Source organism: Sminthopsis crassicaudata, chromosome 3 (genome assembly GCF_048593235.1).
Source record: "Sminthopsis crassicaudata isolate SCR6 chromosome 3, ASM4859323v1, whole genome shotgun sequence".
Taxonomy (NCBI): domain Eukaryota; kingdom Metazoa; phylum Chordata; class Mammalia; order Dasyuromorphia; family Dasyuridae; genus Sminthopsis; species Sminthopsis crassicaudata.
In genome coordinates this window covers 185,835,722-185,848,940 of record NC_133619.1, presented here as the reverse complement: position 1 = coordinate 185,848,940, position 13,219 = coordinate 185,835,722, and the positions used below count along the sequence as shown (strand labels likewise).

Sequence of the window (13,219 nt, the reverse complement as noted above, 5' to 3'; positions counted from 1 at the left end):
TCATTTTTATTATAGTAATATAGTTTGATCATGAATAGTTTATCTCTTCAATTAAAGACTTCATTTCTGTGTTTTATAATTATGTTTGTATAAGTTCTGAGTGTGTCTAAGTAGATGAACTTCCAAATTTACCCCTCTCAGAACCAGTCAAGATAAAAGGTGGGGCAGATTATAGATTTTGTGCTGATTAGTAATGAGATTAGACTCAGGAGTACTCACCCTCCAATTTGGATGAAATGGGGAGATTCAGTTTAAGAAAAAAAAAAAAAAAGCAAAAGTTATTCTTTAGAGAATGTAGAGTCTTTCCTAACTTTGAGGTTATATGATTTTCTGATCCTTTGATTTCAGGCATTCCTAGATCTAAAAGGTTGTTGTGGTAATCCAAGTATATTTTGAGAAAATTAGGGAAAAAAGTGGTAAATAGTTGAGGGAATGGGAAACATTAAAAAAAATTTTTTAGAGGTCTTGATTTGAAGTTGAAACCTATGAGCTTAAAAATAAATAGTGAATTAAAGGATCTGCAGGCCCTAAATTCAATTAAAAGAAAAAAAAAATAAAACAAGTTATTGAGCCCATACTATGTATTAGGCACTGGGGATCCAAAGGTGACAATAAAATGGTGAAGAGCTTAAATATCTTTTTTATTCTATTTTTCCTCCAGTCAATTGAATTTACTGGTCTGTTCAGAAAGAGAAAGATTTCTTTCTAATTCCACTTGTGAAAGTGAGATCTTCTAAAGTGAAAACCCAGGTTTTGGAATCTCTTACAATTTTTTCTTTTTTTTTTTTTTTTTAAATTTTTATTTTATTTTATAATTATAACTTTTTTTTTTTGACAGTACATATGCATGGGTAATTTTTTACAACATTATCCCTTGCACTTATTTCTATTCAGATTTTTTCCCTTCCTCCCCCAACCCCCTCCTCCAGATGGCAAGCAGTCTTATATATGTTAAATATATTACAGTATATTTTAGATACAATATATGTGTGTAGTCCCTAATTTCTTGTTGCACAGGAAGAATTGGATTCAGAAGGTAAAAATAACAGTTTACACTCATTTCCCAGTGTTCCTTTTCTGGATGTAGCTGATTCTGTCCATCATTAATATATTGGAATTGGATTAGCTCTTCTCTATGTTGAAGATATCCACTTCCATCAGCATACATCCTCGTACAGTAGTATCATTATTGAAGTGTATAAAGATCTTCTGGTTCTGCTCGTTTCACTCAGCATCAGTTGATGTAAGTCTCTCCAAGCCTCTCTGTATTTCTCCTGTTGGTCATTTCTTATAGAACAATAATATTCCATAACATTCATATACCATATTTACCCAACCATTCTCCAATTGATGGACATCCATTCATCTTCCAGCTTCTAGCCACTATGAAAAGGACTGCCACAAACATTTCTTACAATTTTTTCCAGGCTTAATGTAAACTGTTTGGGATCAGTCAATAAATAAATTAAGCACCTTTTGCATGGCAGATAGTGTGCAAAGTGCTGGGAAAACAAGGTAAAAGACAGCATTGGCTCACAGACTAGTGGCGGAAGATAACATGCAAACTGTTTTATCCAAGTGAGTTATTAAGGAGGAAAGGCAAAGAGTTCTAACAGAAAGACTTTTTTGACAGGCTATGAAAATGCAAGGAGTCTAGGGAGGGTATACTTTATAGGAGGAACAGCAAAGTGTTATCTCTCATTTAAATTCAAAGGATAAGATAAAATCCAAAGATGACAATTAAAAATGATCTGAGGAGCTTAAATACCTTCCAACTTTGCATCTACTATGTATCTCTGTTATATTGCTTCTATGATCCACACTCAAGAAAAGATTTCAAGATTAATGGGGTGGGGTGAGGATGAGGATGGTAGAAAAGTGAGTTGTAAAGTATAGACAATTTTCCAGATATTATCTCCTCCCATCAATGAATCACTAATTCTTGAATGATCAAATGTCATAAAAAGTTATTTATATAGCCCTTTCTGAGTGTTCTCTTCTAGGCTGACTTTACAAAACATTACTTTGCAATTTCCCAAGTCTTTTACAGTTCAACATTTTTATATTACCAACAGAATTTTAATCTGTATCTACTTCTATTATTAGATATCTATATTTCAACAACATATACAAAAATTTACCAAGGGGGAAAAAAAAAAAACTCCTTAAAAATAGAATTGGCCAAATGGAAAAGAAAATAAAAAAAATTAATTGAAGAAAATAATTCCTTAAAAATTAGAATTAAATAAGTGGAAAGTAATGACTTTTTGACACATTAAGATAAAAATAGACAAAATTAAAAAGTAAAAATAAAGAAAATAGAATTGGAAAAACAATGGACCTAACAAATAGATACAGAAGTAAAATCAGAATTATTGTACTACCTGAAAGCCATGATGGAAAAAAAAATCTGGACAACATCTTTCAAGAAATTATTAAAGAAAATTGTACTGATATATTAGAACTAGAGGGCAAAATAGAAATGGAAAAAAAAAAAAAAAAACTAATCACCATCTGAAAGAAATCCTAAAATTAAAACTCCCAGGAATATTAAAGCCAAATGCCAAAGTTCACATATCAAGGAAAAAATATTACAAGTAACCAAAAAAAGAAGAAAAAGACTCTCAAATATCATGGAGCTATATATAGGATTTTACAAGATTTAGCAGCTCCTACATTAAAGAAGTAGAGGATTTGGTATGATACATGAGAAAGCAAAGGAGTTAGAATTATGAACAAGAATCATCTATCCTTCAAAATTGAATATAATCTTTCAAGAGGGAAAATATGTATTTAATAAAATAGAGAATTTTTAAGCCCCCATCATTTCTTGTAGGGTTTAAAAGGAAAGAATTATGGTATGTCAGTGTTTTTTCTTCATGTTAGAGCACATCATTGATTTTGGTTTAAAATAAACTTTAGTGGCAGGATTGGTTGGTGGGTGAATTGAAATTGTGCTCTTTTGGCACTAAGAGCTTTTATTTGGTCATTTCTTGCTTAAATATTTTTATTTATTTATTTATTTTGTTGTTGTTGTTGCAAAGGAAGAATTGTATCTGGGGAGAAAAATTAAAAATGCTAACAATTTACACTCATTTCCCAGTGTTCCTTTTCTGGGTGTAGCTGATTCTGTCCATCATTGATCAATTGGAATTGGATTAGCTCTTCTCTATGTTGAAGATTTCCACTTCCATCAGAATACATCCTCATACAGTATCATTGTTGAAGTGTATAATGATCTCCTAGTTCTGCTCTTTTCACTCAGCATCAGTTGATGTAAGTCTCTCCAAGGCTCTCTATATTCATCCTGTTGGTCATTTCTTACAGAACAATAATATTCCATAACATTCATATACCAAAATTTACCCAACCATTCTCCAAGTGATGGGCATCCATTCATTTTCCAGTTACTAGCCACTACAAAAAGGGCTGCCACAAACATTTTGGCACATACAGGTCCCTTTCCCTTCTTTAGCATTTCCTTGGGATATAAGCCCAGTAGTTTGCTTAAATATTTAGCAAAGATCTAATGGCTTAAAAGAAGAGCCATAACATTTGGAATCTTTCCCTAGCTGGATGAATTGTTACCAGTATATTCACTTTGGTCCTTTAATTTGGGTGAGTACAAAATAATTGTCTGTTTATAATGTAAATCTAATTAAGAGGAATAGTGATTTTAGCAAATAAACTCAAGGAAAAAATTAAAAAATTCCAAGCATTACTATTATTTTTAAAATTGTATGTTTGTATTTCTATCTCTGAATTGCAATCTCTAATACTCTCATCTTACCATTTATACAATTTTAAAGAAAAAAAAAGTACACTTTCTCATAGTTTCTTCCTGACAAATGTGTGAACATCAAAAGCAGCTACTTTGAAGTCTGGTGAATAGAAGAAATCCAAATGATTTTTGACACAGACTAGTTTGAATGACTACTAAGGTGAGAGTGTTTAATTGCTTTCCATACGTTTTTATTTGCTTTTAGACCTCAGGAGTGTGTGTGTGTGTGTGTGTGTGTGTGTGTGTGTGTGTGTGTGTGTGTGTGTGTATGTGTGTGCATGTGTGTTAGAGATAAAGGAAGACTAATGTAGTCTAATATCTTGATTTGAAGTATAAAGAAGACTGAATTTGTAGGAGGAATTCTCTCAGGAGAGAATGTATCTTTGAAATTCAGTACTAACATTTGCTAGTTGGAGAACATGGGAAATAACTTAACATTTTTTGAGTCTTAGTTCCATCATCTGTAAGATGGAGCTAAAAACACCTGTAATACCCATGTCATACAGTTCTTTTGTGATAAGACAATGTATATAAATTGCTTTCTAATTCTTACACTTTAAATATGTCAACTATTTGGAATCACATAATGTACAATTTGCCTGAATAATTTCTAATAATTTCCACTTCACTTTGAAAAATTTTTAGCTGTAAAATATTTGATAAAAGTTTAGATGAAGTATGGGAGAGTTATTATTTTATCCTTTACACCATCAGAAAGCCTGGGTTCAAATCCTATTTTTCTGCTTATATGACATTGGACCAGTCACTTGAAATCTCTAAAATTTCTTCCTCTTCTGAAAAAGGACCATTTTAATCCCAGCAGTACCTATATCACAGGGTTGTTATGAGGATGAGGTGAAATAATGTATATAAAATATTTTTAAAATTGTAAAGTGCTTTAATTCTTTAATATCCTGTCAACACTTTAAGAATCCCAAGTAGATATTGAAATGGAACTGTAAAATGAAGTAATCGGTCATTGGAATTCATCAATAGTCAGAAAGATCATGGGATAAAAGAATCATAGATTTAGAACTAGTCAAAGGGTCCAATTCTCTCATTGTGAAAATAAGGAAAATGAATACAAGAGATGTGAAGCAATTTGCTCAGGGTCCCCCAATTAGTCCAGGTCAGAGGCAGGCTTTGAACAGAGGACTGTGTGACTGAAAGTCTGATACAATATCCATGATAAAATGTTCCTTTGTTGGGACAGCAGGGAAAATTCTGGGTAGCTAAGATGATGTTGGGAATATAATAAATGCTCAATTAACAAACATTTGTTTCTTCTCTGTGTACAACACCAATAATAAGCTTTGTATATATAAAGAAAGGCAAAAGATAGTGTCTCCTCTCAAGGAGCTCACACTCAAATGGAGGAGTCCACATGCAAACAATTTTGGACAAACAAGACACGAACAGAATAATGGAAAAATAATTAAGAAATGAAAGGCACTAGCATTAAGAGGGAACAGGAAAATATTCTTGCAGAAGGTAGAAATACAGCTAGAACTTGAAGGAAGACAGAAGGTGGTTATGAGGAGGAAGAAAATTCCTGGCATAGGAAACAGCCAGTGAAAATGGACAGAGCTGGGTGGTACAATCATTCATTCATGCTTTTGAAGCTCAATGTAGATATAAAACATGTTTGATAACTTTTGTCTCTCTTTCTCAGTGATTTCTGTCTTTGTGTATGTGTGTTCATAAATATTGTTTTTTGTTGTTGTTGTTTGTTTGTTTGTTTGTTTTTGTTCTGTAGGCTTTGTAGGGGTTGACCATATTTGCTACCAGTTTATTCCAGTTTCATTATGCAATTGAATTGTACCTAACTGAAAAAAAAAAAAATGGAGTTTTGGCACTTCTTAGTTTTATCAGCTCTCTTTAGAGAGTCCAGAGCAGCAAATCTGGGTAAGATTCTGTTTTTCTGTTGATTTTTAAAAAATGTTTAATTAAAAAAAAAACAAAAAAAAACTCATCTCTAACTTACTTTAAATAAATTTCAGATATTTTTATTTTATGTTAGAGTATTTGTTAGAACTAAGTTGCCAAAGCAAAGATTCTTTTGTGCTATGCTAGTTTTTTTTTCAGTCCTGTTTCTTTGGAACAAGAAACTCATTTGAATGTGGATTTTATTCCTAGATGCCATTTATGACTAGGCAAATCAGTCAAGTAAGTCATTCAACCTTTCTGTGCCTCAGTTTTTCTATGTGTAATATGAGAGAACAACTCTGTTTTAAAGGTCTTCAGCTCTGAAATATTTGAGTTTTTGACAAAAGAACCTGCTTTTACATAAACAAGAAATTTTTTCCATTGAATTATTACAATGAATCCAGTCCCAAATTAAAGTATCACAACTCTAGAGTCACTAGGGATCTCAGAAGCCCTCTAGACTAACACTCTTACTTTACATATGGGAAGGAAAAAGTCAAATATTTATTAAAGTGCCTACTCTGTGCCCATTTTAAAAATACTTTGCAAGTATTATGTCTTTGATCTTTATCAACCCTTTGAGGTAGGTGCTATTATTAACCTCTTTTTAACATTTGAGAGAATTGAAGCAGACAAAAGTAAAATGACTTGTGCAGTCACATGACTAGTGAGTGTCTTAGTCCATATTTGAACTTAGGTCTTGCTGATTCCAGGTTCAGTGAAACATTCTCTCTGCCACCTATTTACTTCTGAGACCCAGAGTACTTAAGTCATTCAAAGTCCCATACATAGTAAGCATAAGAGAATGAATTTGAACCTGAATCTTCTGACTCCAAAAAGTACTACCTTATATTGAAACAAGTAACATGTTACCCTAGCTAAATGATTATGTACTTTGGCATTCTTTAGCGTAAAGCATGCTCGATCAGAAACTAGCATTTTCATTTCCAAGATAGTTATGAATACAAATTCCAGCAGGAAATATTTTTCAAGGCTATGCTCAGTGGAGGCAACCAGATGACACAGAGTGCTGAGCTTGGATTTAGGAAGATTCATCTCTTGAAGTTCAACTTTAATCTTAGTCATTTAGCTTGATTACCCTGGATAAGTCACTTAACTCTGTTGGCCTCAGGTTTTTTTATCTGCAAAATGAACTGGTAAAGGAAATAGCAAACTACTCCATTGTCTTTGCCAAGAAAATCCTAAATGTGGTCTTAAATAGTTGAAAGTAACTAAAAAGATTCCACAACATCAATAAACACAGTGTAGTGTCTGTGTGTGTGTGTGTGTGTGTGTGTGTGTGTGTGTGTGTCTGTGTGTATTTGTGGGTGTGTGATTTCAGTTTAACTTGTCTTTCTTATTTGCAGGTAAACCTTATAATGCAATGGAAAAAGAGGCTTTGATTGTACTTTGTCCAAGAACAAAAAAACCTGAATCCCAAGTTTACTGGACTCATTTCAAATCGAAAAAAAACATTACTACCAGCAAAGGAAATCGGATATATTCCTCAGGGGTCCAACTCAAATTTCTACCAACTTCATTGAATGACTCTGGAATATATAATTGCACTATAAAGAGGTATGTAGAGCAAAGAGGAAAGTAGCAAAATAAAAATTTTCAGGCAGCTAATCTATGTGCTATTTTGATTTATGTCTTGGTTAAGATTCTCTTTGATGAGAGACAACAAAAATAATTGCAATCAATTGCAATTGCAATTAAGATCCTGCCTTAAAGCCAAAAAGACTTGGGTTCAAATCCTACACCTGGGTTCAATACCTGATATGTATTGTCTGCATGATTCTGGGCAAATTAACAAATCTCTCAGTGCTTGAGATAACTCTCTTACTATGCAGAAAAGTTAGTGTGGCATTGGCACAGAGATTTTCTTCATCTGGTAAGACTCATCTTCCTGAATTCAAATGTAACTTCATACACTTATTAAATGTGAGGCTCTGGGCAAGTCACTTTATCTTGCTTGCCTCAGTTTTCTTATCTGTAAAATAAGCTGGAGAAGGAAATGGCAAATTATTCCAGTATCTTTGTCAAGAAAAACCCAAAGATGAATTCAACATGATTGAAAACAACCCAATAACAATTCAATATACTCGTGAAATTACAGCAGTCTCTAACCCTAACAACCTCTTATTCTCGTGGTTATTTCTTTAAGTAGTTCTTTCTTTTTTATCTCCCTTAAACTATCTTCTGAATCTAAAATTATTATAATATAAAAATATAGTTCTGATAGGAAATGGTTTTTATCTGAATTTGAATGAAGCTCTGTAGAAAAAGGACCTATATACCATTGACTGAATTTCTTAGAAAAATAGCATAGCTTTAAATTCAAAGAACAAGAAAAAAACAGAAAGTTCTGAGGGACAAAAAGATAAAACCCAGTAAATTTGAAGCAGATAAAACAGAGCATATTTAGTATGACTAAATTAATACATTAAAACTGATTAAGTTCAATGAGGCTATGTGAGAAAGATTCCATTATATTACATTTAAAAAAATTTTAATTCCTATCTTTGTCATATCTGAAAAATATAACCTTATTTACCTTGTAGAGAAAAAGGCATAGGATGTTATCTTTAATAAAAGGAATTCTTATTCTTTAAAGATTTAGACGAATTTTCTTTGCTAATTTACTAGAGCCCATTTCCAAAATGTGGCAATTCATTAAAAATCTCAAATTTTGAGATTTGCCTATTTTTCAATTTTTTGTTTTGTTAATCTTGTGAAATATTGCTCTATTTCTTTTATTTTAAAGTTTATTTTATTTTTAATTTATGGAATAAAACAATCATTTTTATAACACAGTGTAATAAAATGATTACACATAAACCTGCAAATCTATTATACACAACTTACTATTCTTTATAAATAATAATAATCATGTAAATTTCTTTTTTTTCTCCTTTTTTTCCTCTTCCCCCTATGCCTGGACATGGCTACGGTTAAATACAAATATGTATGTATGTATGTATATTTATATGTGTGTGTACATGTTAATTCATTCTACATATAATTCTCTTGAAATTCTTCTTGGGGTAGATTTATTTTATGCTTTTTAAACTAGATTTTATTAGCATAAAGTTGGGTTACTGACTCCTGAGAATTCTTAATTTATTTTATATTTGATATAAGCTCTGATTTCAAGTTCTGATTATTTGATTTTTCTCTTTTCTTTTATAAAAATAAAATCTTCCAATTGTTTGTTTCATTGATATATTTTTAAAGTTTCCACTCAAACTTCCCTTAGTCTTATTGCTTTTGTTTATTAATTCAATTGCTCTGCTATTTTCTATCTTATTATTATTTCTTCTAATCTTGATATTTTCTCCCTTTCTGCTTTCATTGGGATATTTTGTTAATTTTCTAACTTGAGTAGAAATTTACCTTTAGGGAAGCTAGGTGGCGCAGTGGATAGAGAACCAGCTTTGAATTCAGGAGGACCAGAGTTCAAATTTAATCTCAGACACTTCTTCCTAGCTGTGTGACCCTGGGCAAGTCACTTACCCCTAGCCTCAAAAAAAAAAAAAAAAAAAAAATTTACCTTTGACTAGACCTTTATCTTTATTCAGATGCTCAGTTGCGAACACTTCTTAATTGCTTTCCATGCTTCCAATCTTTCCTCTTTCCAATTCAAACTCAGAATAGCTGCCCAAACCTTTGATCATGAAGCATTTTTCAGTAATTGCTTATTGCTCTCACCATTGTGTTTTTCATTCATTAGTCAGAGTACACATTGGCTTTAATTGTCATTAGTGGAGAGATTGAACATGTCTAGAAAGGTCCATGCAGAAGATATGTGGAAGGCCAATTTATATCTCCAATACCTGAAGGCCATTGATTTTTTTCTCATGGTGTTCTCAAGCTGTCCCTCAGTGTTCACAGTATCTCTCTTGGGTTAGTTAATCTTGTGGGTTCCTAGGGCTATCCTCAACTGTACATAGCATCTTCAATGGGCTTATTTGTGTAACTCCTACCAGGCACAAGATGTGTGACCCTGGGCAAGTCACTTAACCCTAATTGCCTCAGCAATAAATAAATAAATAAATATACATACATACATACATATATATATACACATATATACATATATATATACATATATATATATATGTATACTAACTTTACTATGTTATGATCTATATGTACAATTTAAGATTTGATTTCTAAATTTGCCTATGACTTACAGCATAATTCATTTTGTGATTAATTAATTTACTCTTATATTTGGGCCAAAATGTATATATATTCCTTTTATATTGTATTATCTTTATATATTCATTAAATCTAGTTAATCATATATTGCAAATTTTTGTTTCAACATGCTTATCATATTCAGTGATGATAATACTGAACATTCCTACTATTATTAATTTTCAATCTTTTTATTTTTTAGGAAAAATAAGCTTTTAAAAATATGTCTAACTATTATTCAAAATTAATATGCTTTCTAAGCTACCTTTGAATACGAAATGATTTCTTTCTTTAAAATATTGTCAGATATCTTCCCTGCATTTGTGTATTTTCTTGAGCAAAGTGTAATGTGATAAGTTTTAGTCCATAAGAATAATTTGAATCTATATATATGGCGATCACACTAGCACCCTGGATATCTTAGAATCAGCCAGAGTCAGGATAAGCAAAAGTCTTTATTTTAGGTCTTTAGCACTAGAAATGAAGAGAGTGGATCTGTAGGATCTCTGCAACCTCACCTCTTCATCTCTCTCCCCAAAGTGACCCTGGCTAGTCTCACTGCACCTTTAGTCCTTCCCACAATTCTCTGTATACACCAAACGATTGGACCAGCACAGGATAGTGGGAAGGGCCATTTTCCAAGCATATTTTTATAGAGTATTGTCCAATCGGTAATTAGCCTCAAGTGCTTGATTGTCTTACCCCAGTGTATTGACTCAAGAGTTTCAACCCTTTACATATGTATATCTTGATATCTTTTAGCATTAAATATTTTTTTAAAAATTTTTATTAGTATTTTATTTTTTCAAATACATGCAAAGTTTTCAACATTCACTTAGAAAAACCTTATGTTCCAAATTTTTCTCAAGACAGCAAGCAATCCAATATAGGTTAAAAGTAATTTTTAAAAAATATTTTTCTGTATTCATCATACCACACTAGAAAAATCAGATCAAAAGGGGAAAAAAATGAGAAAGGAAAAAAAAAAAAAACAAAAGAAAACAAACAACATCAAAAAGTGAAAATACTATGCTTTGATCCACATTCAGTCTTCCTAGTTCTCTCTCTGAATGTGGATGGCACTTTCCATCCCAAGTCTACTGGAATTGTCTTAAAACATCATATTATTGAGAAGGCTCAAATCCATCACAATTGATCATCATATAATCTTCTTGTTACTGTGTTCTCTAGGTTTTGCTCTCTTCTCTTAGCATCATTTCATTTAAATCTTTCCAGGCTTTTTTGAAATTATCCTGCTCATCCTTTCTTACAGAACAATATTCCATTACATTCACATACCATAGCATATTCATCAATTCCCCATTTTTCATTTGATGGTCAGGTTTTTACACCTGAATATATGGTCCATTTTTATGAATATGTCTGAGAAAATGGTATATTCCTTTCTATCTTCATTCAAAATTCTCCAAATATTTATCATACCTAACTTTTCTAAAATTCTATTCATATCCATAACTTCTTTGTTTATTTTGTGGTTAGATTTATCTAGTTCTAAAAAAGGGAATTTGGAATTTCCCTCTAGTATAGTTTTCTGTCTATTTCTTTTCACAACGAATCTGGATGCTATACCATATGGTACATATAGGTCAAGTATTGATATTACTCCATTATCTATGGTACTTTAATATGGTAGATTATCTATGGTACTACTTTATCAAGAGTAGTTTCCTTCTTTATTTCTTTTAATTAGATCTATTTTTGCTTTTGTTTGATCTGAGATCAGCATGGTTACTCCTGCTTTTTTTCCTTCAGCTGAAACGTAATATATTCTTCTCCAGCTTTTTATTTTTACTCCACGTGTATCTCTCTACTTTAAATGTGCTTCTTGTAAACAACATATTGTAAGATTCTGGCTTTTAATCAACTCTGCTATTTGCTTCCATTTTGTGGTAGAGTTCATCCCATTCACATTCTCAGTTAAGATTACTAATTCTGTATTTCTCCCTACCCTAATTTCCCCAACTATTTCGCTCTCTCTTTTCATTCTTTACCTCCTCACTAGTATTTTGCTTCTGACCCACTACCTCATTCAATCTCTCCTCCTATTTTTCATTTCCCTCCCTTCTCATCCCTTTCCCCTTCTACTTTTGCCCTATTAGCTTCCCCCTTTCCCTTCCCCCTTTTCCTCCTACTACCATATACTAAATCAAGAATGTTATTCCCTCTTTGAGCCTAATATGTGAGTTCAAACAATGCTCATTCCCCTCTCTTCTTTCCTACAACTATAATAGATCTTTTGCGTCTCTTCATGTGATGTAATTTACCCCCATTTTACCTTCCTTTATATCATCACATTAAAGCCAACTTATGCCTACATCCTCTAAGTTTACCCCTTCTAATTTCCCTGACAAAGCTACAGTTCTCAAGAATTACTTATGTAGGGATGTAAACCTGTAAAATTCTAAAAAATTATTTTTATTTTTTTCTTCCATTTACCTTTTTATGCTCCTCTTAAATCTTGGATTTTGAAGAGCAAATTTTCTGTTGAACTCTGGTCCTTTCATCAGAAATGATTGAAAATTCTCCAATTCATTATATATCTTTCTTTCCCTCCAAAATATAATGCTTAATTTTGCTGGCTAGTTGATTCATGGTTCTAGTCTAAGTTCCTTCACCTTCTGGAATATCATATTCTAGACCTCCAATATAATGTGGAAACTGGTAAACTGTGGCTCCTCAATATTTGAATTGTTTCTTTCTGGCTGCTTGAATTTTTTCTCCTTGACCTGGTAATCACAGAATTTAACTACTATATTCTTTGAAGTTTTCATTTTGGGATCTCTTTCAGGAGATGATCAGTGGACTCTTTCACTATATCAAGGTAGTTTTCCTTAATGATTTTTTGAAAGATGTTGTCCAGGCTTTTTTTTTTTTTTCCCCCATCATGGCTTTCAGTTAGAACAATAATTCCTAGGCTAGCTTTCCTGGATCTATTTTCCAGGTCAGTTTTTCCAATGACATATTTTATATACTTTTATATTTTTTTCATTTTCTAAAAAATTTGTTTGACATGATGTCTCATTGAATCATTAAATGACATATCTTACATTTTTTTCTATCTTTTCATTTTCTAAAAAATTTGTTTGACATAATGTCTCATTGAATCATTTACTTTCATTTATCTAATTCTAATTTTTAGTGAGTTATTTTCTTCAGTTAGATTTTTTTTTAAACTCCCTTTGTATCTGACCAATTGCACTGTTCAATTATTCAGGCTTTTTTCCATTTCACCAATTTTATCTTTTTAACAGATGTTTTCTTCATTCAATTTCTGTGCTTCTTTTTACA

At 31.8% G+C, this 13,219-nt stretch overlaps 1 protein-coding gene across 4 annotated transcripts in view; it reads left to right on the top strand.

The window, feature by feature from the left end:
* IL1RL1 (interleukin 1 receptor like 1) overlaps positions 1-13,219 on the top strand; it is a 40,343-nt gene that overhangs the window by 4,070 nt on the left and 23,054 nt on the right. The window contains exons 2-3 of one of the 4 annotated variants that reach the window (XM_074299730.1): positions 3,867-3,941; positions 7,075-7,285. In XM_074299730.1, the coding sequence (XP_074155831.1) occupies positions 7,092-7,285 (194 nt within the window). In that variant the 5' untranslated portion in view covers positions 3,867-3,941; positions 7,075-7,091. Of the gene's footprint in view, positions 1-3,809; positions 3,942-5,549; positions 5,687-7,074; positions 7,286-13,219 lie in introns of those variants that run through there. The other 3 variants (XM_074299729.1, XM_074299728.1, XM_074299727.1) reach the window with 3 other exon arrangements.